The sequence below is a fragment of the Puma concolor genome, chromosome A2 (genome assembly GCF_028749965.1).
Source record: "Puma concolor isolate L17-30 chromosome A2, mPumCon1.1.hap2, whole genome shotgun sequence".
In the NCBI taxonomy this organism is placed as follows: domain Eukaryota; kingdom Metazoa; phylum Chordata; class Mammalia; order Carnivora; family Felidae; genus Puma; species Puma concolor.
The window spans coordinates 120,397,677-120,419,768 of NC_141668.1; the positions used below are offsets into that span (position 1 = coordinate 120,397,677).

General features: G+C 44.3%; 1 protein-coding gene across 4 annotated transcripts in view; it reads left to right on the forward strand.

Annotated features, from left to right (window-relative positions):
* The first annotated feature begins 16,808 nt into the window (after positions 1-16,808).
* The window catches only part of RAD18 (RAD18 E3 ubiquitin protein ligase), a 113,373-nt gene continuing 108,089 nt past the window's right edge, over positions 16,809-22,092 (forward strand). For 3 of the 4 annotated variants that reach the window (XR_015248266.1, XM_086697531.1, XM_086697532.1), the window contains exon 1: positions 16,809-16,941. Coding sequence is in view for 3 of the 4 variants with exons in the window: in XM_086697531.1 (XP_086553657.1) it covers positions 16,891-16,941 (51 nt within the window). In the remaining variant the exon portion in view is untranslated. The remainder of the gene's footprint in view (positions 16,942-22,092) is intronic. The other variant, XM_025922046.2, reaches the window with a different exon arrangement.

The window sequence follows — 22,092 nt, forward strand, 5'->3', positions numbered from 1 at the left end:
CATGCTCCCGTGACTTTTTGAAAGGGTGAGGTGGCACGGGGCGGGGTGGGGGCGGGGTTGGGGAGGTCCCAGAGGGGTATTTCTACCCTCCAGTCCACACTGTCCGTGTGCTGCCTCCAGGAGCCATCCCTGAGATATCCTTTAGCTCAGATCCAACAAGGTGAAGGCCAACGTTCCAAGGAGGACTGATTCACCTGTAGAATTAATTGGAAAAGGTAACTGTGGGATGCCCGCTGGGAAGGCAGAAACTGGAAATGTCAAAGCAGAGGGAAATGAGAGAAGGAGCTGTCATCTACAGAGGCCACAGGATACTGAGTGCCTGTGTGAAGGCATATGGACCATTTTAGCATTTGTGTCTATACACATGTGATACTGCCCCTTGGATTTTTTTTTCCCTCTGTGTGTGTGTGTGTGTGTGTGTGTGTGTGTGTGAAGTTTATTGATCACTTATTTCTGTCCCAGGCACTAGATTAAAGCCCTAGAAGTGCATTTTCTCATCAAATTCTCAAAACAGTTATTGAAGGTAAGTACCCTTCTTAAATCCCATTCTGCAGATGAGGAAATTGAGGCTCTAAGAAGTTAGATGGCTTGTCCAAGGTTAGAAGGAAGTGAAGGAGCCCTGTCTGACTCCAAAGCCATTCTCTTTACAAGATCATCATACTGCCTGTCATTGAGCATGGCCATTATGCCAGCGTTGGCTGTAGGATCTCATGGTTAAGGTAACTTGCTGCCTGCCACAGTCAAGGACCACTCTGGGCCTTTCCTTTCTGATGAACCCTCTGGTGGATCTTCATGCAGTCGCCTCTTTACAGAAGAGAAGAGACTGAGGTCTTCTGCCTGCCTCGGGGAACCCATTATTCCCACCCTAGCTCTCAGCACTCAGTGCTGGCCCTTTGCTAATTCCAGGCTCCGGTACTGTGAAACCTTACGACAGTCTAAATTTTGTATGCGCCCCACAATCTGTTCACTCGCTCGTAGCAACCATGCTCACTTGAGAGCCTCAAGTCAGAAGCCTCTCATTCATTCAGCAAGAGTGTAGGAAGCACCTTTGTGTGCATCTTGCCCCGAGTTAGCTTCTGGGGAAACAGGTGGGTGAGACCCAGTTCCTACCCTCAAGCTGCTCACAGTCCATTTGCACAAAATGATCACTCCAGAATTCTGAAATTAACTTCGATTCACTGTGACAATTGTTCATAGGACAGTGCCTTTGTGCCACAGAGGCGCAAAGAAAGGGCATCACTTGTCCACTTTCTTAGCCAACAAAGCAGTCCATTGCTGGACTATCCATTTCTGGGCCGATCTGTCCAGACTATCCAACCCAAACATCCTTAAGAAAAGAGAATTTATTGGCTCACATAACAGGAAACTCTAGGCTACTACTGGTTTCAAATATGGGAGGATATGAGAATGTGACTGTTGCCTCCAGGCTGTGGTCCTCTGCTTCCCTCAGGTCGGCTCTACTCAGCTCTGTGTGTTAATTTAACGGCCACACAGGCTGTCTGGTATCTTGTGATGGCCTGGCGGCTGTCTGCACCTCCTCGGCATCAGTACAGGTCTCGGGTTCGCTGCACACTGGCCAGACTGAGCTGCAGGTTTGCTCCTGAAGCAGGCCAGAGAGATAGGATTGGCGAGTGGGCCTAAGCAATCCTGGGTTTCAAGAGTGGTGTCAAAACCACCCAAACTCTGTATGGGGAAAAGAATAGCTGCCCAAAAGAGATCCTAGGAGCTGTCCTCATCCTACAGACCCATGATAAATGATAAATGGAGGTGGTTTCCATTGACTAAGTTTTAGAGTGATCAGTTATGCAACAGTAGCTAACTGATATCCTAGAAAAATACCCATGCAAATACACTAAAGCTTTGCACTTATGCATGGACAACAGATAAACTTAAAAATTGGGACACCAGTCAATTAAGTGTCCAACTTCGGCTCAGGTCATGATCTCGTGGTTTGTGAGTTCGAGCCCCGCGTCGGGCTCTGTGCTGACAGCTCAGAGCCTGGAGCCTGCTTTGGATTCTGTGTCTCCCTCTCTCTTGCCCCTCCCCTACTCATGCTCTCTCTCTCTCTCTCTCAAAAATAAACATTAAAAAAAATAATAAAAGCAATATTCATGGAGTGCATACTCTATGTTCTTCCTAAAAACACAGTACAAAGTACTTCACATACTTTATATTGAACCCTTAAAACAACCCACAGGTGTAAATTATGTTAGTAACTATTTTATTTTATTTTATTTTATTTTATTTTATTTTATTTTGTTATTTTATTTATTTTGAGAGAGAGCAAGAGAGAGAGAGGAGAGAATCCCAAACAGGCTCCACACCATCAGCTCAGAGCCTGAGATCTGAGATCCCACAAACCGTGAGATCATGACCTGAGCTGAAATCAAGAGTTGGGACTGTTAACCGACTGAGCCACCCAGGTGCCCTAGTACCCTATTTTATAAATGAGGAAATTGATGTGCAGGAGGTGTAAGTCTGGGATTCCATAACTTCTCCGGTGCCAGAGCCCACACCTGCCTCTTCTGCCACTCTGCCCACAAGACAAAATACAGGAATCACCTTTGGGTTCAGCCCTTCTAGACCAGGCAGGATTATGTGGCCCCCAAAATCCTGGATGTAGGGAGGCATCATTGCTCTGACAACTACCTTAAGATTAAACTCTATGCCAGCTTCTCCTAGAAACCCATGATGACTCTTATAACTTATCTATTTCTTTTAAACTCTAATATTGAAGGAAGTGATTATTATGGACTTTTTGCATTCATGCCATATTTATTTTCTCATATTTTTTTAATCCAACTCCCCAAAGGACATACAGATTTATAGTAGGTGAGATGTTCATTTTCCACATGGGGAAACTGAGGAACAGAGAGGAGCCAGGACTTGCCCAAAGGCCCAGGACCACATTAAGGAAGAGAAGACAACTCTGGCCTTCCTAGCCCTAGGCCCATGTTCCCTGGGATCTAGCTACTCCTCCTAACACCCACCCCTAGCACACCCAACTCCCACATTCTACATTGACTGGGTGATGCTGGTGAGTTTTTGGGTATGGATGCAAGTACGCAGGCCCTGTGTTCAGACAGACTTGAGTGTGGCCCCCAGCCCTCACTTGTATCAGTTGGTTGACCTTGGCAAGTGACTAACCTCCTGGAGCCTCTGTTTCTTCAGTAATGTGGGGCTAATGAGAGACTACTTCTCAGGGTGGTTTGAAGTCTAGAAAGTAAGAGCTATATAATGTGCCCCAGCCATCCAAGCACTGACAAATGCTCCTGTATTAGCCCCTGGTCACGCCTACTCATTGAAGAGTTTTGGTGCATCTGTCACTGTCTAGGAAAAGCAGGTGGTAGAGCATCTGAGGAATGGTTGAACCAAATAAGTTTTAAGGAAAAATCTTGAAATAGGACTCTGCCATTTGCTGGCTACCACATTTGGAGCAAGCCCAAATTGCTGGGCCTCAGTTTTCTCATCTATAAAATAAAGGGGTTGGGGACATTGGTCTTGGCTATTTCTTCAAAATCTGAGGGCTCACTTGATGTCTTGGCAGAAGGCTGCAGAAACACACACGGGAAATGGCAACCGTCCCCTGCCACACCCACCCTGCTCTCTATAGGGAACATCCTGTCACCCCTGTGACTTCGGTGGTCATGTGTGGTGTCATGTCACCCCATCCCCTGGCCCCAACTGGGCCAAGAATGGCAGTTTGGCCAAAGGCAATTGATGGTGGGTTGGTTGGTAACTTTGGCCCTTGGCAAGCGTGGGCAATAAATGGCCTTTTTAAAGAAGTTTGACCCACAAGTAAGAAATGGCCCATCACCAGGAGGAGGGGGAAGATGAATGGCCACAATGATGAGGAGATTGAAGGCAAGGAGGTGACCTTACACGTGGAGGCTAAAGTCATGAGGGAGGAGACTCCATGAGCACAATGAGAAAGCCAATGTGTCTAGTGAGACAAATGGCAGCCACCATTGGCTTTGAGAGCCAAACTGTCCTGAACCAGAGAGAGTCAGAGTAACCCATCTGGTAGCTGCCCCATGCCTCTTCGCCCCTGGAAGACCTTACACTCAACACCCTTGTTGTGTACTTGGTGTGACTTGAGGAGGTTCCTGCTCTTGCAATCAACAGGAAAAAGAGGGAAGAATGGTAGTAGCTGGCATATTTGAGCACCTACTATGTTCCAGACATTCTTCTAAGTCCTCGCACATATAAATTAATCATGCATCCTCTTGACCTCCCTATAAAGCAGATTCTGTCACTATTCCCAGTTTACTCATGAGGAAATAACACAGAGAGGGTAAGTAACTTACCGCCAGACATGCTGCTAGGAGGTCAGAGCTGGGGTCCTGGCCTAGACAGTCTCACTCCGCAGCCGGGTCTTAGCTATTCTCTCCCAGGTTGGAGGACCAGACAGGACCCCAGGCATGACTTGGAGCAGAGAACAGCATGTAACAGTGAGCTTTGCTGGTCTGGGTGTGTTTGGCCTGAGATACCTCACCTGGCGGGGCAGGGCAGGGGGTACTTGTACCTGGCATTGGGGCAGATGTGGCGGGGATGGGTGGTGTACTGTTGCTGACTGTGGCTCAGACGACCTCAGAAGAAGAAAGGAAGGAGTCAAGGTTCTATCAGACTATCCTGCCTCTGGCGATGGACAGGGCCAGACCTTGCCTCTGATGTGAGTGAACATTTTATATTGGACAATTCTGTAGAAAAAGGTGGCGTGTGGGTAGTGGAGGAAGCCTTCCTAAGAACCCCTTGACAGATACCTATCTCCCACCCTAGCCAAACAGGCCTAGAAATGACCCTGCTGCTGCCTCAGGGCACATAGCTGCAGAGGCCCCGCCCCCGCAGTGGCCTGTGAGGGCCTGTGGTCTGTGAGGGCCCTTAGCATTGGATGTGGAGAAGGATGGAGTGCAGGGGTGGGGGTGGGGGGGCATCAAAAAGAGACCACCACCAGCAGCAGAAGTGGTGGCAGTGAGTAGGGACTGTGCCTAAATAAGGCATGCCAGGAAGAGGCAGAGAGCAGAGGAACTTCCCAGGCCTTTTGAGCTACCCCAGGAAGTCCAGCCTGGGATTCAAGAAGCAAATAATGAGAGAGGGACATCTTACAGAATCAGCACCGGACAAATCACGTCCCGCTCGCCTGCAACCTCTTCAGCCACCGCAGTTGGCCTGGAATCGCCTCTCTGAATCCCACAAGGCCCCGTAGGACCGGCTCCTACCCATCTGGCCCACCTCGTCTCCTCCCCATGCCCGTCCAGGTCATTCTCCACCTGAGCCCCCCTCTCCTCGGACCAACCAAGGGCCACATACTTCAGTGCCTTTGTCCTCACTTAGCCACCTGCCTGCGATGCTCCTTCCCAGCCTCTTCTCCTTTCTGCCTCCTCCTCTTCCTTACACTTTCTGTTCAAAGGTCATTGCCTCAGAGGGGCCTCCTCTGACCACTCTGTGAAAGCTGCCCCCCACCCCCAGTCACCATTTGTTTTCCCCATCGCATTTCTCCTCATTGGAATTTATTTTGTTTATTTGTTTACTTAGGTATTATCTCTCTCCCCAAACTACAATGTTTGAAATGTTAGATAATCTGGGGTTTTCTTTGTCCTCATCCTCTCCAGATGGTGGTGTGGTGCCTAGCACATAGTAAGTGCTCAATGAATATTTCTGCACTAAATGACTATTCATACACAACTGGGGGCAGATGCCATTTCAGAGTGAGAAGGCTTTGGTAATTAAACAAAATCACATCTTTGGCTGTTATTCACTCATTTAACAAAGTGTTCCTGAGCACCTACCATGTGTCAAGCATTGAGCTGGGTACTGGGGATAGCACTGTAAATGAAGTAGACCAAGATCCCTAAGGAGTTTATGGTCAAATGCTGGAGATCAAACAATGACAACAAAACAGGAAACACCAAGGCTATGGGGAGGGGGATATTGGGTGCTGCTTTAGACTGGGAGGTTGGAACAGCCCCTTAGAGGAGAAGAAGCTCAGACTGGGAACAGAAGCCTGAGAAGGAGCCCACCATGTGCAGGGCTGAGAGTGGGGTTGGAGAGGGGACCGGGTGGACGAACATCATGGACAAATGCCTTGAGGTGAGAAAGAGCTTGGCATGTGAGAATGGAGAAGGCCAGTGCGGAGGGGACTGTGGCGGTGAGAGATGAGAAAACAGGTTGGTGGGGAGGAGGGCATATGCAGAGTCCTGGTGAGGATTTTGTTCTAAGAGCTGTAAGAAGTCTTTGGAAGGTTTTAAAAGGGGCACTACTTGATCCTACATGTTGCTGTTAAAAAATTACCTGTGGCTTCTAGATCACGGCTACTTTTTAACAATGGAGGGTCGGGTGATGATTGGGGATTCAAGTACTGCATGGGTCCAGGTCATAACAATTAATAATTAAATATTAATTAAATAATAAATAACAATAATTATATTATAATAAAAATAATAATTATTATTTATGGGTCTTAAGCACCCCCACGTAATTTTGTTTCTGAACTTCCAGCTTAGCTCCCTTTCTCCATCCTCATACCACCCATCAAACCTCCCAAGGGTTTTATTTGAAGTCTTCCCAATATGGAAATCAATGGCCCATGCATGGAACAGACTGCAGACCTTCTTTAAAGACAACTTACAGAGTCCTGTCACGTACAGAACAAGAGTTTCCTTCTTCATATGCCCACTCTCCTTTATTTTGTGTTATTTTTCATATGCCTATTCTTTTACCTGAACCTACACCAGTGCCCCTAGGTCTTTGATGCTCTGATAAATAGCTTGGCTGTTTCTGCTTCATGTCATGCTGTTGAGAAATGCATTAAGTTAGGACTCAAAAACCCAACTCAGCTAGCTTCAATGAAAATGAATGATTTTTGCCCCACCTTGTTGAAAAGAACATTAAGATTCAGGAAGGACTGGGTGCAGGTGTTCCAACAATGTCAACAAGCTTCTGTCTCTCTACCTCTCAGCTCTGCTTTCCTTCACTTTGTCTACATTCTCAGGCTGACTCTTTCCAAATGATGACAAGGATGGCCCAAAACAAGTCCATGTGTGCCTCTTAGCATTCAGCTACACCAGAAGAAAAAGAGTGTATCCTATTTCCCAGTAGAGGAGTGAGAGTCCCAGAATTTTCTCTGATTGGTCTGGCTTGAGTCACAAGCTTAGAATGAACCAATCAGTGAATGGAGGGTGGGACTTACTGTCATTAGCCAGGTCTAGTCACTTGCCCAATTTTGAGCTAGTGGTTGGTCTCATCAGCCTTGCCTGACCACCAGCTGAAAGTAGGGTAAGAGTAGTTCTCCAAAAGGAAGAAATTGATTCTATTATCAGAAAAAATGATGCTGGGCAAGCAAACCCCAGGAGCCAATCAAGAGCCCCATGGTCCAGGGGGTGCTCTTGAGAAATGCATTCAGAGCATGATGTTGGCCCTTCTTGCCAAGATACACAGACTCCTGTCAGTGGCAGGATGACACTTTCTCTCTCTAGCAAAATGCTTCATCTTTCTGCAGCACCCATCGCCAAAGAAGAGTATGCTGGGTATAAGTGAGACTCATGGATATGAATGAGGACGCCAAGACCAGGCTGCCTGGGTTTAAATCCTGGCCTCCCTTCCTTACCAGCTGAGAAGCCTCACAAAAGTTCTTTACTAGCTCTGTCCCTCAGTTTCCTCACCCCTAAAGTAGAGATGGTAACAGTACTTGCCTTGTAGACTTGTTGAGAGAAGTTAAGTTAGTACATGTAAAATGCTTGAGATAGTGCTGAGCACAGAGAAAACCCTCAGTAGAAGTAGCTGCTATAATCCTATAATCATGATCTTGCTTTTTGGAGAGTCTGAATTGCAGTGTCCTAGTCTCAAGGCCACATTCATCTTTTTTCCTAGCAGACTTTGGGGCCTTTGTGTAAATCAGACAAGTTGAACACCTGCTTCCATCCCCCAGGGCTCCACAGGGGAACATGGAGATATCTGATATTCACACTGAGCACTTACTGTGTGCCAGACACCATTCTAAGCAATTTATAAAGACTATCTGATTCTTTTCCAACAGAAAAGCTGTAAGGTATGAACTATTATTAGCCCCATGAGGTTCAGAAGGGTGGAGTAACTTTCGCAGCATCATATAGCTAGTAAGTGTGCAAACCCGAATGCATGTAGATGAGGTGAATTCATACAACACAAGTGGCACCCCCCGCCCCGGCCCCCATATTAATTTCTTTGTTTCTGACGTGACCAGCCAAGGTCTCCGTTCCAGTGATATCAAACACAGAGACACCTGTGTTAGCAGGGACCCCCCCCCCCCCAAGACAGAAGCTCCTGGTGATGGCTCTGTCCTGGTCTCCAGATAAACAGACACTATTTACACAAGTGCCTGAAGGAGGGAAGGGGTGGGGATGAATTTGACCCTTTATCCCCTGTAGGCACAGCTCGAGGTCCTTTGGTAAGTTGGCACTCACCAAAGGTCGATTAGATGCCAGGATGAGTTGAAATAAATGAATAAAGAATGAATGTGGTGATTATTCAGAATTTCTAACCCAAAGTTTGGGTCCAGCTTGGTACTCCACTGTCCCCATGTGGCCATTTGTAAAATGGCAGGATCAACAGTCTCCGATTTTAGTGTGAAAATTTTTAAACATGCAAAAGAATACAGGGAATAGTATAATTAATCCATTATGTGTATCCTTTGTTTAACAATTATTTGAAACTTTCTGAATATGCTTTATCTTTTTAAAATTTCAAATGAATCACTGACATTGTGACACTTTACCATGAAAGACATCAGCATGTATCTCTAAAAATAACATTTTCTACATAATGACAATCCCATTGTCAACCTGGTCAAATTAATAAGAACTTCTCAGTATAATGCAATACATAATTCATATTCAAAATTCATTGATTGTTCCCAAAAAATTTCTTTGAAAGTTTAGTCTGTTCAAATCAGGGTCCAAACGGGGGTATAATGGGTTCTGTCTATTACATCTTTGTTATTTTAGAACAGTGACTTCTGCTCATGACCTGTTGAAGAACTCTGATTAATTTTCTTGTGGAATGCTCCATGGTCTGGATATGTCCGGTTGCTTTCTCAATCTGCCAGTTGCCTGCTTGCTGTCCCCCATGTTTGTGTGATAAACTAGAAGTTGTACCAAGATGTTTTGTGAGAATCGGTTTCACCCTTTTTTGCAAGAATGCTCCCCAGATGATGTGTGCTTCATATGGTATCACATCTGGAAGTGCTTGCTACTTGGTACCCCCTTTTGGAGATCAAGTGGATTCTCCCTCATCCCTCCATTGAAAAGCTGCATTTTCCCTATGAACAGCAAGTAAATTGTGGTCTGATCATTTGGAACCAAATAAACAATCCAGTTCTACTAGTTTTTGACAACTTCCTTATTTGGGAGCACAGTAAGATGTTCTAGGTTCCTCTGGCACCTCTTCTGCCCCAGATCTCAAATCAGCCATATATCCAAGCAGCCCAGATTCCTTTCCATGGGAATAGACCACAGTCCATGCACTAGTAAGCAGTGGACCTGAGATTGGAACCGAGCAGTGTGATTTCAGAGCTAGTGCTCTTAACCTCTATGCCCTCTGGTTAATAACGTGTATTGGTGACAATGACAGTAATAATTATGACTGTTTCTCCTATGCCGTGGCCAGCCACTCACTGTCAAGTGCCCTGTAGGTGCTTCCCAACATTTAAAAAATTTTTTTAATTTTTATTTATTTTTATAAGAGAGAGAGAGAGAGAGACAGAGTGCAAGCAGGGGAAGGGCAGAGAGAGAGGGAGACACAGCATCCGAAGCAGGCTCCAGGCTCTGAGCTGTCAGCACAGAGCCCGATGTGGGGCCCGAACCCACAAACCATAAGATCATGACCTGGGCCAAAGTCGGACGCTCAACCGACTGAGCCACCCAAGCGCCCCTTCCCAACTTTTAAAAAATGTAATGGCTATAGCACCCTCAGTGGTAGGCATTATTGTTCTTACCTCGCAGAAAAGAAAACTGAGGCTCTGAAAGATAAGTGGCTTATGTAAGATCGCACGGTAAATGGAAGAGCATGGATGCAAATTGGGGTCTGTGTGACTCTCAGTCCTGTCCTTAGACACTAAAGACCAAATTGGTTGGTGAGAATTCTGTCTTTGGTGATTTCCACCCTGTCTCCTTCCAATCTTTCCTTGCTTTTCTCCCTTTGCCCCAAGTACTTGCTGTATCCAAGGGCCCTAGAGCCCTAATGCTTGTTTGGTACCTTTCCAGGTGATCCACCCCATGAGCGCTTGTGGGGCCCCTTCTTGTGTTCATAGCTGTGCTAGGGTGTGGATGGTCCTGTTGGGAGACAGTAATTTCCATGGAGTGTCCTTGAGGTACAACCTGCTTTAGCACCCCCAGAGGAACATTCAACTTTCCCAGGCTCTGGGAATCTAAAGAGCCTTTAAGAACCAAAGAATTGGAGCTTGAACAGGGAATGTGTATCCAGATATCATGACAGATGGTGGAGGCACAGGATTCAGTTACACATCCTTCAGTTTTTTCCTGGTGGATGGCTGCATCCTTATAAGGAGGAGTGACTGGAAGCCTACAGAAAGAAGAATTGCATATGAGTTGCTCTTCACAAGGACTGTCATGCCCCTGGGACCTATAAAGTCTGGCACCAGATCAGAAGCAGAGTGGAGATAAGTTTTTGGATCAGAGAGCAGGAGAAGACTACTATGGGGAAGAGGAGGGACTGATAAGCCTAGGGCTCCCACAATTCTGTGGCAGAGTGCTCCCACACCAGGTTTTAGGCATGCAGAAGATTCCTGGGAAGGGGCTTTCTGGGAAGGGGCAGTGTGGTTTTTGCTCACTGTAGCAGTTAGCCATTGTTGCTGTGTAACAAACCACTCCCAAACTTAGTGGCTTAAGAGAATCAACATTTATTACTTACCATGACCCTGTGAGTGTGTATGTTGAGCAGTTTTTCTGGTCAGAGCTGGCTGAGCTGATCTGTAGGAAGGCAGGTGGCTTGGCTCGGGCTGGATGGTCTAGGATGGCCTCACTCCCGTGTCTTGTAGGTGGCTCTGTGTCAGGTGGGGTGACAAAGATAACTTGGCCACCTATCTCATCATCCAGGGAGTTGTTAGGGCTTGTTCACATGGTGGTGAGGTTTCCAAGGGCAGCATGACAGAGGACGAAGCCCATCGGACAGGCACTTTTCAAGCCTCTGCTTGCATTACACTTGTCAATGTTGCAGTGGCCAAAGCAAGTCACATGACCAAGCCCAGACTCAAGGAGTGGAAAAACAGGTTCACGTCTTGATGGAAGGAGTCATATCCTAAAGAGGTGTGGATATAGGAAGGGGAAGAATTTACAACCATTTTTGCAATCTGCATGTTTACAGGGAGCCATTCTTTCTGTCACTACTGACGGCACCCTAATGTTCATTTCGAGCATCCACCCCTACCCCATAAACTCAGACCTAGACAATCTGAGGCACAGTGATTGGTCTAAGGATGGGCATGTGACCCTGTTCTGGCCAATGAGATTCAACCTGGTACTTTGGCAGGAGACTGTTGGGAATGAGGTGTTTGTTTCTGCTCATGCAGTTTTGCCAGTGGAACATAGTCTCCGAGCTTCTGGAGGCCACGTTTGCCACCACATTGGAGAAGCCTTCCCAGGACATTCAGACAACACTGAAGAAAGCAAATGTAAGGCATTAAGAGAGACTGAGGGGAAGGAAAAGAGACCAACCTGCTAAAACTTGGATCAGGCCACACCTGAATACCTACTCCTGGACTTTCTGTTTACATAAACACTCCCTTTTTTGATTAGGACATTTTGAGTTGGCTTTCTAACTCAACATTTGTAACCAAAAGAATCTCAAGTAATACAGCTCCCTCCCTTAAAGTTCTTCCTCTCTGATCTCAAAGCTCTTTAGACCCATCTTTAGACCTTGATTTGGGCAGATATTCTTCATCTAGTTTATTGCTTGTGAGCTCTGCCTGGACCTCTAGGGCCTATAGTAAGTTCTCAGTAAACATTCATTGAAAGCATCCATAAGAAAGGTTGGTACCCTTCCTAAGAAGAGGCTATGATTATGGTCAGGCAATCAGTGTCAGGGAGAAGCTTCCAGAGGCAGTGGTATAACAGGCAAGTGGAGCAGATGATGGACACAGTCTGTCAATGTAAAGTAGGCCCTGCTGGCTCCGGGGCTGGGGTCCCAAGGTGGGAGGAGTTAGAAACTGGTGAGAACAAGGCAGGGTGGGGTCCACGGTAATCATGGAGCCCACAGCACTTTCACCTCCTCCTGGCCACTGCCAACCTGGTCAGCTCCTTGTCACTGTCCTCTGGTACTTTTATTCTTTCGCCACAAAAATCCTTTATTACCCAGAGCGACCTTTTGAAAATGTAGGTCAAATCATGTTACCTCCTTGCTTAAAACCATCCAAGGGCTTCCCTCTGTGCTGACAGCAGCATGGTAACAATGTCAGCTATACTTACACAGGGCTGATTACTTGCCAGGCACCTTTCTAGGCACCTTAGTTACAATAATTCTTGTAATTCTCATAACATCACTGTAAGGCAAATGCTACTATTAACATCCCCATTTTACAGAGGAGAAAACTGAGGAGCAGAGAGATTCAATAACTAGCCTGAGTCCACATGGATTAAAATCCAAACTTTTTATCAAGGCCCGGAGCCCTCCACCCTCAGGTCTTTGCATGGCTGCCCCTATCTCATTATTGGGTCCTGGCACCAATGCCATGTTCTCAGAGAGGAGTTCCCACATTATCCACTTTATAGTGCTCCCTACTCTCTATTGCATCATCCTTTTTCACTTACATATTACTTACCATTTTATTAAATTATCTTCATTTTCTTACATACACCCTTGTTTCTGTCTGGGTCCCCTCTTCCCTCTCAGGTATCAGCTCCTTAAGAACAGGGACCGTGACTCTCTTGTTCACCTTCATGTTCCAGCACTTGGCACAGGTGGATAGCAGCTCAGTAGGGGAGGGGAAGACGGGAAGACAGGAGGAAAGAAGTCCTGAGCTCCTTCAATGACCTCCCTCCCATGACCAGGGCAGGCATGGGCCCTCAGAGGGAGAGAATGGAGCACAGAGAGGAGTGTGAAGAAAAGACACTGCAAAGGAAATCAGGGCCCTGGGAGACCTTAGGGTGTGGCCATCCCCACACTTCCTGGGAAGGATGTTTCCCTGATTAAGGTTGTCAGATTTCACAAATAAAACTACAAGATGCTCAGTTAAATTTGAATTTCAGATAAAAAGTGCATTTTTTTACATATAAATATGTCGTGTATAATATTTGGGATATATTTATATTAAAAATTGTTTGCTGTTGGGGTGCCTGGGTGGCTCAGTCCATTGAGTGTTGGACTTCAGCTCAGGTCATGATCTCGCAGTCCATGAGTTTGAGCCCCACATCAGGCTCTGTGCTGACAGCTCAGAGCCTGGAACCTGTTCAGATTCTGTGTCTCCCTCTCTCTCTCCCCTGCCCCACTCGTGCTCTCTCTCTCTCTCTCTCTCTCTCTCTCAAAAATAAATAAGTGTTAAAATTTTTTTTTAATTAAAAAAAATGTTTGCTGTTTATCTGCAATTGAAATTTACAGGGCATCCTGTATTTTCTCTGGTGGCCCTATCCCAGACCTTCACTTTGTGCTAAGTGCAAAGCGTGATTCTGCTGAGCATTAGTCTGCTTTTCAAATATGGGACATTTTGTTTTCACTCCTGAATGAGGAAGTACAATCTCTTTATCAATCTAAGAAAAAGAGAATGTCTGTGGAAACAGAAGCTTAGAGTGGATTGGCTCCAAGGTGCCAGATAAATATCATGGGGAGGACAAAGCAAATGCCTTTGTCCTGAACTCAAAGCTGTTTTCAGAACCTGTTTGTGCTCTTGCCTGGCCTTTCCTTTCCAGGCCCAAAGGTGGGCTTGAGTGGGTGCTGTCAAAGAGGGCAAGAAGAGTATCAAGTATCGAGTATTGAGTAACCAGGATCGAGAATCGTTCAGCCTGTGAGGAAAAGATTCACAGGAATGTGGGCCGATCCCGGTGATTACTTATACATTCAGTCTCCGTGAGCAGCTGGTGGCAGGAACTCAGAGATGAATGGCACTGGGTGCTACCCTGGAGACTCTCCAGAGATGGAGAGCTGGATCTGGAGCCCAGGACCAACTAGCGATGCCTATCCCCAATCTGTCTTCATGACTGAATGGGAAGACTGCATTTCTTTCCCTCTCTCTCTCTCCTTCTTCATTCTTTTTCTCTTTTCTCTCTCTTCTTTTTCCCTCGCGTTTCTAGCCTTTTGTCACTTTCAACCTACAAGTACCATAAAGGAAAGATTACTAGTGCACTCAGACCTGGGGCCTGGTCTCTTCAAGCCCCTGCTCCCTCTCCCCACTACCGCCTCAGGAACTAGGCAATACCTACAATTGCCCTTGGAGTTCATTTGCATGCCCTTCTCTAATTGGTTGATACAAACCCATTGTATTCCCTAACCCTCCACTCCTCTCTGCCACTCCCCACCCTCCTGTTGGAGCCCCATAAGGTACAGCATCCTGGGAGCCTCAAACTTCTAAACAGAGGCTTTGTCTGCTCAATTACTCTTCCATAAAGTGTCAGTGGATGATCCTTTAAGGTTTGGGGTTAAGAGATCTAGATTCAAGGCTGGACTTTGTCACTGACAAGCTATGTGATCTTGAATGAGTCTCTTTGCTTCTCTGAGACTCATTTGCCGAATCTATAAAATGAGAATAATTCTCATGATGAGGTGTTTTTATGAGAATATTCTGTAGTGGTGACAAGCTATGTGATCTTGAATGAGTCTCTTTGCTTCTCTGAGACTCATTTGCCGAATCTATAAAATGAGAATAATTCTCATGATGAGGTGTTTTTATGAGAATATTCTGTAGTGGTGAACATGGACTCAAGCCAGACTGCCCGAGTTCAAATCCTTCCTCTTCCACTTACCAGTAGAATGCCCTGAGTTACCTTTTTACTTCCTTTTCCTCATTTGGTTGGAGTGAGTCTGAAATAAGTCAAATTGTATAAAAACACCTGGAACAGTGCTTTGCACACAAGTGTCTAATGAATGTCAGCCTTTATTGTAATGGGTATTAAAGTCTTTTGTCCAAATGCTGTTAATATTATTATTGTCCAATGAATAATTGGGCATAGGCTGGGAAAAATCAATTGAATACAGCTCTGGCTTGGGAGCCAGAATTTCTTACGAAGCAAGCCTAAAGAAGTGAAGACTTAACTTCTCCAAGCCTCAGTGCCTTTGTCTGTATGATGGCAATAACAACTTTACCACTGCCTACTTCACAGTGTGGCTCAAGTGCCTGGACAACAGTAAGCACTTAAAAAAAGTATTTATTGGGGCACCTGGGTGGCTTAGTCGGTTAAGCATCTGACTTTGGCTCAGGTCATGATGTCATGGTTCATGAGTTTGAGCCTCTCATCAAGCTCTCCACTCTCAGTGCAGAGCCTGCTTCAGATCCTCTGTCCCCCCTCTCTCTGCCCCTCCTCCACTTGTTTTCTCTCTCTCTCTCTCTCTCTTTCTCTTATTCTCTTTCAAAAATTAATAAACTTAAAAAAAAAGTATTTGTTGAATGAGTGAATGAATGCATGGACCTTGTTGGGTAGCAGTGACAAGCAGCAGGGGTCTGACCCGAGCAATGTTAACTGCTGACTTGGGGCCATGAGACCTGATGCAATGAAGGTCCACATAAAGCAGTGGGGGAGTGCTGAGTTAAAGTGACAGACTGGGTGGTATGATGGTCAGCTTCACATTTGGATAATGGGCATTCTTATACTTGCTTGATGAGAGTATAAATGCATTAGTATAAATCAGCCTTTTTGGCAAATCATATAATGCTATCACAGTTTTAAAAGAGCACACAAATTGACCTAGTAGTTCCATTGGTAGGACATCATCCCCCACATATCTTGCCTCAAGTGTGCCAAGATGTATATAGATAGTATGTTCATTGTAACTCTTTGCAATAGTGAAAAACTGGAAATAACCTATATGCTCCACAGAATGGGAATAATAAATTGTGGTACACCTATGTTATTGACTTTGTAGCTAGGAATGAGGTAAATATGTTCGTATTAGTATGGAGAGGCCTTAAGATGTGTGGTTAAATAAAGGAACAGAAAAACTCGTTGACAAAGCTATGCATTTAATTTAATAACATTTGTGGGGAAAAAAAGCCGTATCTATATATCTGCATAGGAAATATAAGAAAGTAAATATCTGAAAGAGTTAGGGTGGTTGTCTCTGCAGAATTTTTTTTTTTTTTTTTTTTTTTTTTATTTTAATTTGAGAAAAAGAAAGAACTCCCGTTTAAAGTCCAAAGGCCCTATTTGTAGTCTGGGCAATGACACTGTATGATTCACTTTTTTGAGCCCAAGTTTCCTCTTGTGTTAACTAGCAATGGTAATATTCACCTCTCACGGTTATGATGGGGTGACACGAAATACTAGGTATGGAAACACCCGCTCAGAGAGGGGAGCAATCACGGAGGGCGAGGTGAGGAGGAGGAATGAGCCTGGACCTTGAGAGGTTTGGCAAGGTCTGGATTTGACTTGATTCCTGACTGTCTTTCCCTAACATTCCACAGGCATCTATTTATCAAGGGTCTGCTACAAAACCTAACGTGGGCTTTTCAACCATTTACCTGCCCTGAGAGGCAAAGGCGGGGGTCTTGGAGCGTGCGCAGTGGGGGGGGGGGGGGGGGGGGGGTCTTTGGCGGCGCTCCGCTCATGTACTACAACTCCCAGCAGGCTCCGCACACGCCTCAGGCGCGTCGCTGGCTGCTGACGTATCGCCATAGCGCGGGGAATTTCGAGTAGCTGTGGAGCGCGGGGAGGACAGTGGGTGACGGACCCCCCAGCCTACTTAGGAGAAGCCATGGACTCCCAAGTCGAGCCTCGGTGGCCTCCAGGCTTGGCAGTCATGAAGGTGAGTGGTCTGGGGAGGTTGGGGGCACCCGGGTGTCCGGGACGCCAGCCCCGCCTTGAGGAGGAGAAAGGATGTGATGTGAGCCTCGAGCTGGGCCAGGGTACCCGGTTCGGCTCTGCCCCTGGGCGACCTGGTAGATTTGAGCCTCCTGCTGAGAAGTGACGGTGTCAGGCCTCGGTCCCTTATGGGGAACTTATGTTGGTCGCCTTTTGGAACCGGGTATTTTCAGCAAGAACAATGACCTCGAGAAGAATAGTCCAAACGGTGAAAACGACAGTGACAACTAATCCTTTCTGAGGGCCTACTACTTGTCGAGCATTACGTAAACTCTCGCAGTACATTAGTTGAGAATTTCCCCTAGTGACAACGGACTTGATTTGGTTTGAACCCTCCATCAGATAACACTTATTTAATCACCTAGCGAAACAGGTCGTCTCCTTCCCATTCTTTCATTTCTTCTAATCACCTTGTGCTGGTTTGCTCTAACCCCTCCCTGACCTGTCCTAACTCCTAACAGTTGTGCATCGCTTTTAAACAAGATCAGGGTTCAGGCTCAGCCTTAGCCTTTTGTTTCATTGTATTATTTCACTTAAGTAACTTTTTTTTTTTTTTGCAAGTCATTCCAGTTCCATTTGCTATAGTGGTGAGCCCTGGGTTCCTGCTGTGCTTGATCAAGAGCAAATACACTTTGCTGTGCTAGCTAAGAATCAGTTGCTTGGTTTTTCTTCTTGCTCTGTAATTATGCATTTCTGTTTGTGTGCAAGACCACTTTCTAGTTGTTATTCCTCAGTTTTGTAAATTTGGGGATTATGGTGTTTGTCCCACTGACTCATAAGACTTGACTTTGAGGATTAAGTGAGGGGACTTGGGGGATAGGGTCTTATTCTTTTTACTGTCATCAGTGTCATCTACAGAGCTTGGGGACTCGAGATAGCCCCATGGTGAAAAGCTGACATTGTGGAGGGGTCTAGGAAAGCTGTGGTTTTGGAGATGTGGTGGCCTTGACACAAAGTTACAGTGGAAAGGAACATAGATTTGAGTTCAGGGGTCCTGGGTTAGATCTGGTGTCTGGCTCTTATTTAACCGTGTCATCTTGAGTCGGCTACTTAACCTGCCTCAGCCTGAATTTCTTCAAAGTGGAGACGAAAATAAATAGTTCATACGGTTAGTTAAATGAGTTGATGTGTGTGGGTAGGGATCTTGTCTGGCTTATTCACTGTGCTTGGCACATAGTGCATGTTCAAAGATTATTTGCTGATGGGTTGAAGGTAGTATCTGGAAGGTACTAAGCATTCAATTAATACGTCTTTATTATCATCATTAGCACTTAACATGTGTGAAGTGTTCCTTTCATCCCTTTTTATTTGTTGTTGTGAAGATTGAATTGGATAAAGGAAATAAAAGCTTATAAAGCTTTTTGATGTGTAGATTTGAGCATATTTTATATATTACTACAACTTCCACAATGTTCTTTAGAAGCAGGTTCCATGTCTTCTCTGGATTTGATGTCTCACCAGGGCACTGAATACAGGGTTCAGCCCCCGACAGTGTTCAATGATGGGGTTGACGGAGCCCATATTAGAATCATAGTGGAGAGTCAGCCCCCTTCCAGTATTTCTTTTCTACTTTTCTAATAGGTCTTTTATTTTGTTTTTATTGTTCGTACCTCTTAATGCTCTTCATTTTGCCCTTCCCCCATCCACTTCCCAGGTGGCAACCACCAGTTGTCTGTATTTAAGGGGCTGTTTTTTCATTTTTTTTGTTTTTTTAGATTCTACATATAAGTGAAATCATGTGGTGTTTGTTTTCCTCTGTCTGGCATATTTCACTTACATATTACCCTCTGGATCCATCCATGTTGTCACAAATGGCAAGATCTCATTCTTTTTTATGGCTTCGTAATGTTACATTGTATATATGTGCCATATCTTTTCTATGCATTCATCTATCCATGGACACTTGGGCTGCTTCCATACCTTGGCTTTTGTAAAAAATGCTACAATAAACATAGGGGTGCATATGTCTAGTAGTGGAATTACTGGATCATATAGTATTTCTGTTTTTAATTTTGTGAGGAACCTCCATAGTGTTCTTCACATTGGTTGCACCAATTTACATTTCTACCAACAGTGCAGGAGGGTTCCCTTTTCTCCACATCCTCACTAACACTTGTTATTTCTTGTCTTTTTGGTACTAGCCATTCTGACAGGTGTGAGGTGATATGGTGGTTTTGATTTGCATTTCTCTGATGATGAGTGATGTTGGGCATCTCTTCGTGTCTGTTGGCCATCTGTATGTCTTCTTTGGAAAAATGTCTATTCAAGTCCTCGGACCATTTTTTAATTGGATTATTTGGGGGGTTTTTTGGTGTTGAGTTGTATAAGTTCTTTATATGTATTTTAGATATTAACCTCCCATTGAGTGTATCATTTGCAGACATCTTCTCCCATGCAATGGGTTGCCTTTTTTGTGTTGTTGATGGTTTCTTTTGCTGTGTGAAAGCCTTTTATTTTGGTGTAGTCCCAGTGCTTGGATGTTTACTTTTGTTTCCCTTGCCCGAAGAGACATATCTATAAATATGTTGCTAAGGTGATGTCCAAGAAATTGCTGCCTAGGTTTTCTTTTAGGAGTTTTTTGGTTTCAGGACTCACATTTAAGCCTTTAATCCATTTTGAATTTATTTTTTACATGGTGTAAGAAAGTGCTTCAGTTTCATTCTTTTGCATGTAGCTCTCCAGTTTTCCCAATACCATTTATTGAAAGGACTGTCTTTTCCCCATTGTATATTCTTGCCTCCTTTGTTGTAGATTAATTGACGGTATAGGTGTGGGTTTATTTGTGGGCTCTCCCTCCTGTTCCATTGATCTATGTGTTTTAATCCCTTTATAATGTATTTGCCAATTTGTTACATAGTTTCTGCTTGAACTTTTCCAGGGACAAAGAATTAGCTGCTCCTGGAAACTGTGTTTGAAGCTTTCTTCCTTTGAGGTGAAATCTGCCTCTCAATCCCAATAATCTAGGATCCATGGACAGACTTTTGTATTTGAAATTATTTATAAAATTTCTGTTTGTATGTGTTTTCCTGAGAAGAGAGTTCATAGTTTTTATCCCTATTTTAAAAGGGATCTGTGACCAAAAAAACTTAAGAACTTTTTCTCTAGTTATTAAGTCTTTTCACTCACTTTTTCCTTCCTCCTTCCACTTTGCCCTCTTCTATCTAAGTTGAAGAAGCCCTGGAGCATTCCACTTGACCGCTCTCTGTTTCCTGCACTGCATGTTATGGTCTTGAAGTGGCGTGACCAGAAGTTTTTACAAGAATGTTATAGTTCATCTGATACAGTATCACCTTCCACAAATCTTGCTGGGCATGTGTCAGAACTACTCCTCCAGAAGAGAGAGGATGGTTAGGTAGAAGAAAGCACAAGAGAGTGGATGCTCGGACTCTGGCTTCCGGTCCTGTCTCTGCTCTTAATTGATTTTCAACACAGTCTTCTAGTGGTTGGTGTCATTGGTAGCTTACCATCGAAAATATTAGAAGGTTTTGACATTTTAATGTTTATTTCCCTGGATTTTTAACAATAGGAATTTCTAGTTTTGACAGATTATGAATGGAGTATGTATATAGAGTAGAAAAAATTAAAATTCAGATTAAAGAAAAGAACAAATGAAAGTTACTTATCATCCAACCATCCAGAGATAACCACTGTTTAATGTTTTCTCCTGTTTTCCTTCAGTTTTTCTTGTGTATGATGCATATATGGATTTAAAATTTGGGAACCCTTTGGAGTCCACTTCTTGGGTTTGATTCAACCACTTATAAACACTGTAGGCTTCATCTTTAAAACTGGGATATAGATAGTATAGACTTCATAAGATTATTACAGAGATTAAACTGTATAGTCTTATTGTGATGTATTGTAGATTTGTTCTCTGATTTTTGTTTTGTTTTTTTAGTTTCCATTAAACATGAACGTTTTCCCATGGCATTAATTATTCTTTAAAAGTGTGTGTTTTTTTTAAATGGCTACACAGTATTTCATCGTATAGACTGTTAGTGACATTAGTCGTTTTTGTTTGTATTTTTAAAATTTAAGTAATACACTCATAGTTAAAAAATATGAAATGAAAAGTAAAAGTCTCCCTTCCAACTTGTCCCTTATCTGTCCAGTATTCTGACCCCCGTTGCCATTATTTATTACTTAATGTGTGTCTTTTCAGAATTTCTTCATATGTATCCAAGGTAAAAATAGAATACATATTTATTTTACCCTCTCTTTTTAACAAAAAGTAGCCTGCCTCACTTCCTCTTTGCACTTACCTTGGCAGTCTTTCCATATTGGTACATGAGAAAGCTCCTTCTTTTTTTTTCTTTTTTCTTTTTTCTTTTTCTCTTACATATCTGCTCAGCATTCTGTTGAATGCAGAATAACATTTTATTTTAAATGGTTTAGAAGATTTTGGGTTGTGAGAATAGATCCTTTCCTGTTTGGATTGCATTCCAGGCTGATGCACATCTGTCTTCCTTCCCAGGTTAACTGCTGCCTTACTTCTGCTGTCACTGGCTCTACCTCTTTCCAGGGCTTCCTCATTTGGCTCTACCGTATAGTAACTAATGTGGTATTATGCAGAAAGCATGGGACTGACTGCCATTAGGGAGACAGGAAGTTTTGTCCTGGCTTGACTTATGCCCATTATGTGTGTTTGCTTCCTCATTTGTGAAGTAAGGGTTTCAACTAGATGCTTTTGAGTGTTTGACTTTATTCTCTAATTTTGTCCTTAACTTGTGTGGTGAATGCTTGCTGGTACCTTTTACCCAACAGTGACTGTAGGCCAGGGAATGGGGTCTGAAGAGGAAGAAGCTTGGAGTAAGAGCTGGAAAACACATGGCAAATGGAACAGGAATGGAGTAGCCCTTTTGTGAAGGGTTGCCGATACGGAGCAGGAATCTGTAGTGTCACTTTATCTGTCTTAAAGCCTTTTTGGTAACCTGACATTTGAATGTGTAAGTCATGTGGGAGAGGTTTTTCTCTATTTGTCAAGATCTCTTGCAGTTTATGTGGAGTTAATTTTGGGTTTGTATATTCACAAAGGAGTATTATTAAATTGGGTTTTTTAGAGGATGGAGAAAGTTCTGTGGCAGATGGTCCAGTC